Source organism: Azolla caroliniana, unplaced genomic scaffold (genome assembly GCF_043228905.1).
Source record: "Azolla caroliniana isolate FFs.n. ecotype wild unplaced genomic scaffold, voAzoCaro1.0.p SCAF_7, whole genome shotgun sequence".
In the NCBI taxonomy this organism is placed as follows: Eukaryota; Viridiplantae; Streptophyta; class Polypodiopsida; order Salviniales; family Salviniaceae; genus Azolla; species Azolla caroliniana.
The window spans coordinates 8,044,099-8,050,098 of NW_028230442.1; the positions used below are offsets into that span (position 1 = coordinate 8,044,099).

At 39.1% G+C, this 6,000-nt stretch overlaps 1 protein-coding gene across 1 annotated transcript; it reads left to right on the top strand.

Moving 5' to 3' along the window:
• Positions 1-4,332: 4,332 nt before the first annotated feature.
• LOC147861795 (cytidine deaminase 1-like) lies at positions 4,333-6,000 on the top strand. Its single transcript, XM_087322441.1, has one exon. It carries the CDS (start codon positions 4,333-4,335, stop codon positions 5,692-5,694), a length of 1,362 nt encoding a protein of 453 aa, XP_087178567.1. The 3' UTR covers positions 5,695-6,000.

Sequence of the window (6,000 nt, forward strand, 5' to 3'; positions counted from 1 at the left end):
AAAAGAAGGATCCTTTACATAAAGTGACCGACTGATCAGTAAACAACATACATCTCTTAGGAGGCCATGTAAAGCATCAACAAGAAACTCTTCAGACGCTTGGAAATAGGGTCTCTTCGAACACTTGGAGATTAGGGTCTCTTTAGATGCTTGAAAACTAACTAGGGTTTCATCACCTTAATTGGGCAAACCCTCTCAAGTTAAAAAAGGAATGAACGTTTCTTTTCTTGTTTGTGACGGTTGAAGCTCTACTTACCCTAATTAAGCCTATATACATACATATAGCCTCATCACCTCTACCTTCATTTGGACACCCCCAGCATTTTCCCGCCTTCTATTAAAACAAAAGCGCGCGAAAAGAGACCCTTCTCATCCCTGCTTTTTCTCTGTTCCTCTACTGATCTCTCTCTCTCTCTCTCTGTATAATTTTTCTTCTTCTTCAATCTCTGTCTTCCTCTACCATATCTTTTGTTTACAATACAATACAATCCCCCTCCCTCTCTTTCTCTGTATCTTATTCATAAACAGATGGACAGAGGAAGAAGACATGGCATTGTTGACACAGAGCCTCAAAGAAAAGGAATCCTCAAATTTCGTAGCTCTAAACAACACCAATTCTCGTCTGTTAGTGAAGATATAAAGAAACAACGTAACCCATCGTCATCATCAAGGTAGTTCATCTCTTTGGTTTCTATACACATTTCTAAGAATCCGTTGGAATTCATATTTATTTCGTCAATATTTTTATGCCATAGAGCTGAAGATAAGAGCTTGCAATGGCCATCTACATATTGAGATCCCATCAAAAGGATCAAGAAGTTACTCTTCCTGAGAGGTTAGTACTCTGTTATCGTTCTTTCTCAAAGACCCTTCCATTTCATTTGTTGTTATGCCATTCTTCACTTTATTATGTGAATTCTTTGATTTTGTCTAGATGTAGATTTGTTTTTTTGCACTATCGTGATATGATGTGCACTATCTAGAAATTACAGAGAGGAGAAAGAGAGAGAGAGAGGAGAGATAGAGAGGAGACAGAGAGATGAAAGAGAGAGAGAGAAAGAGGAAAGAGGTGATTAGGCTATATAGGCTAATTAGGGTAAGTAGAGCTTCAACGGGCCGTAATTTTTCATGCGTCTAAAGAGTCCCCTACTAATGTTTCATGTTGTCTATTGATCCTTCTTTTTCCAAAGGCTCATCATTCATAGACATTTCCTTCTTTTTTTTGTCTTCTTTATGTCCTCTCTCTAGCAAAGTAGTTGAGACCAAATGAGATTTCGTATATGAACAAATTATCAAGGTGCATGACTCAGGAGTAGCATTGCTCTAAGATTTTAACATCTCGAAAAAGTTGTTCTTTGATGACTCTTTTTTTCCTATCAAACTTTTGAATATGAAGCTCAGACCAAGATAGACCAAAAACAAATGTATGTTCATGAATTAAGACCCCCTTCACAATCCCCTTCAATTCTCCACCTCCATAAACCTCTCAATTGTTAAGTATAAGCTAAATGTCTCGTATTAAGAAGCAAGCCCAGAGAGAGAGAGAGAGAGATTACCATTGTAAATCTTTAGACCCTCCAAAGTTTGAAAGGGACATACATAGTAGAGGCTTAGTTGGATGCATAGACAATGTTTGTACATGTTTTGCATAGAGAGGTGGCAGTCTTTCATGCTCTACCTTTTGCATACTTGGGATATACATATAGGGGGTAAAATAACAAAGGCAAGGTGCCTTGGATGCATAGATAAAGTTTGTTGCATGTTCTGCATAGAGAGGTGACAATCTTTCATGCCCACCTTAGTTGTCCTTTAGAAGATTGATATCAATTGTTGTGTGTATTGAGTTCAATCTATATCTAGCGACTTGTGTACGTTGAGTGTATTGGGCTGATATAAGTTATTGGGTATATTGAGTTAATGATTTGATCTAGCAATCTGTGCACACTGAATGTAATCACACCTTTGATGAATCATTGTATTCAATTTATAGAATAAAAAGCATTTTGTCATATTGTTAATTAATTGTGTGCGTGTGCGTGTGACAATGGATATATCTGTGTGTGGGTGCAGATACAATTGTATGTAGCATGTATGGGTTTGTATTGAGTTGTGTGTGCCACTCAAGTGCTAACTTGTTGTAGCCTCTTTGTCCTTAGAAACATTTTGAGGTACACTAAACTTACACTCTCAAAGAGTCTTGGGCCTATGACATAAACCTAGGCATGGAAGGGTTATTCTACATCATAAACCCCAAATACTTGGAACCTCGGCAACCACCTTTGCAATGTGTTTCCGACTTGGTTCATGATTTTCACCCCATAATCCCCCTCCATCTAGAAGTTGGCAATAAAGGAGAGGATATCACAACGACATGATGTTAGACATCTATATATTAGAGTTTATATTTCTTAACAATCATGGCCCATCTTTTGCATACTTTAGTTCTCCAGAAGGCCAAAACTAGTTATTGAGTGTATTGGGTTCTATCTGAATCTAATATCAACTTCCTTGCCATTGCGATTGTTTCTACATGTCTGTCTTTTCTGTCCTATATTATCTATAACTCATATCATGTGTTGGTCATCACCTAACATCCGCGACAAAAACCTCGTTTTAAAAATTTTTAGTTTCTTATTCTTGTTTTCTATTGAAATATTCTTTAGCAAATCATGATAAGTAAATAGTGTTCATCTACATGGAAAATCAGTGCTTCATCGGGAGCTCGACTTCGTGGAGCTCACATCGAGATTCTGGTGCAATTCAGCTCATTCCAATGGAGGTCACACAAAAGATAGTGAGCCTGAGGTGTGCTAGAGAGCGAAGCTGTCCAGAATATCTTGTATTGCCAGCGTTTAACCATGGAGATGATGTACAAAATGATATAGCTAATTCATTGGAGCAGAAGGGTGTGTTAGGACAGGAAAGTCCTACAGATTATCTCAATTTCTTTTGCTCTAGGGTACCCAGATTCCAAATGTTTCTCCCCCAGAAGTCCCACTAGAAAACTATCGACATTAATGGTCCTGTCATGGGTAAACTCTCAAGGACACTTCCTTCTCTACTTACTGTGTAACTCAAGAGATCCAAGGCTCTTGTATTGCAGTATAGTAGCATTTGCAAAAAAGACTTGTCACATGTAATAAATTAGCGCTGAGGGCTAAACATGGGGATTAATTATGATTAATGAAACAATATTTAAATTGTAACTAAGTCTTGGGCTAGGCCATTGGAAAACCAAAGCAACCATTTATTTATTGGAAATTCAGAATATATGTGGTTGGGAACTATGACAAGTCATGATTTAAAGAACCCGTTGAAGATTTCATACCCAATCTATGTCAATAGGTGTGTGTCACTATTCTTTGAAGAATCTTTCTAAACCAACCTACACCCATTTCGCTTTTTTCCATTTTTCTATATATAGCAGTATATTATACCCACAAAAAGGATGCATAAAAGTGGCATTGGCACATGACTAGGGCATTATGCTCCATTTTGCCCTCCACCTAGAAAAAAGAAATTGTCTCATAAACAATGGACTCTCTCTCTCTCTTATATTTCTTTTCTTTTCATATTATTTACTTTTATATTTACAGTGTAATATTTAGTTTATTTTGATTTGTTCTCAAAGACGAGACAACACTTACGATGTAATCTCTTATTTGGTGTTATAGGCCATTTTGGCCTCTTAAAAGATGTTAATATATCTTTCTTTCTTTCTTTTCTATAGGAACCAGGTTCGATCCTCGCCATGGGCTAGGCCTATCTAAGATTGCAATTGGTCTCTTGTGGACGTTATATATATATATATATATATATATGATGTCATTTGCATATATTGCAGTTAAGAAAACGTTCCCCACCATTGTCATCCATTGTACCCGCCTCCTACAATATAGCCAAACGTTTATTAGGTGCACACATATGTTTCAACAAAACTAACCTCCCTGCATGATTCTCCATGGACCCTCAAAACAAATGAGAACAAGGAATTGTGGCATGGCCAATGGGGGTGTCTCTCTCTATGTAGCCCAATTAGGTTTTTAATTGATGACTTTTTAATGTTATTGGCAAAATATTCTAACCAATTGAGCTTGCACGCTCTCTCTAATTGTGACTTTTCTCCTAGGTTGATTTTGGCCTCTACATGTTTTTCTTTCTCTCACTCCCCTCCACGCCTTCGAATAATGATGGCAAAAAAATTGTGCCGCTACTAAAAAAAAAGGTTATTTCTACCATTGATCAACTTTTGTATCAGCCTACCAAATGATAAACACTTCGACCAATCTAAAACAGTTAGTTCGCAAGAGGCGAGTTAAAGCAAAACCAGCCATGGAGATGAAACACTCATCACCCTCATCCTTTGTTATCGAATCAAAAGATCTTGAAGATATGCAAGCCAAATCAGCCATGGAGATGAAACTCTCATCGCCCTCATCCTTTGTTATCGAATCAAAAGATCTGGAAGATATGCAAACCAAATCAGGGCAATCAATGGACACCTTATTAAACAATTTGGTGTGGCCGACAAGAACCCTAGCGCGACCCCTTATCTCTGGTTTCTTCGTAGGAGCGGTCGCCTTGGGTGCGAGTGGACGTGTCTTTCGAGGTGTAAACCTCGAGTTCCCGGGCCTCCCACTTAATAACTCTGTTCACGCGGAGCAATTTCTTGTCATCAACGCTGCCCAACATGGCGAACAACAACTTAGGGTTTTGGCTGTATCGGCCGCCCCTTGTGGACACTGTCGACAATTCCTTCAAGAACTTAGGGGAGCCCCTGAGCTTCGTATCCTAATTGCTGATGATCCCGTCCCCGCCCGTGTGAATAACCCTCAGCCACAAACACTTGCTTATTTCTTGCCGCATCGATTTGGACCTAGTGATGTTCTTGAAGGCGATTTCCCTCTTCTTCTCGAGCCGCATGCAAATGGGTTGAAAATTGCATGCCATGATGATGGTGATGGTGATGCTCAAGATGATACCCATGAGAATGGGGAATTTTTGAGTGGGGACAAACCTGAATGCCACTATCCAAGAGTTGATCCTACCGGTGATCTTCTTGTTGATAATGCTACCCACGAGAAGGGACATCTAATGAGTGTGAACAGACCCACCGAATTTGAAGAAGATCCTAGAGATTCTACCCTCCATGTGGATGCCTCCAATGGATCTCATGTTGGCGATGGTGTTCCTTGTGATGGGTCTCATGCAGATTATACCCATCACAACGAACAACTCATGAGGCCAAATAAATGTTCCGAAGGAACTTCTTTCGATAATGCTAGGAATGACCTTCAAACCCATCATAATTCCCATGATAAGGAACAAATCACAACGGCGAATGAACCCAAACTCAAAGACCTAAGGAATGCAGCCCTCAATGCTGCAAATGGATCTCATGCTCCTTATACGAATTCACCGGCGGGGGTCGCCCTCCTCACCAAGCACGGAAAGATATATAGTGGGTCTTATGTGGAATCTGTGGCTTATAATCCTGGTCTGCCCCCTCTGCAATCCGCCTTGGTGGCTTTTGTTGCAAGAGATGGAGGTAGTTATGAAGATCTCGAACATGCTATCCTTGTCGAGAAGAAAGAAGCCCCGGTGCAGTTCTTTGAAATGGTTGAGCTTTTGCTCAAGAAGATCTCTCCCAAATGCAAACTTCATGTCTATCATGCAACAGTGAGTAGAACTTAAATCAATGGCTCGATCTCTTTCTTGACGTCTATTCTTTTGGACATATTTTTCCTCAAACAAACACCACATTATGTTTACTTAAATCAATGGCTTGATCTCTTTCTTGACTTCTATTCTTTTGGACATATTTTTCCTCAAACAAACACCACATTGTAAACTTACTTCCCAGAAAATAAATGGTCAATATAGATGGTAGAGAATGACACTATTAAACATCATTAGTGTTTGCTCGAAGAGGAATTGTATCACTTTGATCCTAAATGAATTCTTTGGAATAAATAGTGTACAGGATCTATCTACACACTA

Bases quoted from the DNA above. Each gene is read 5' to 3' on its own strand.
- LOC147861795 (XM_087322441.1), top strand. From the start codon at position 4,333: ATGGAGATGAAACACTCATCACCCTCATCCTTTGTTATCGAATCAAAA.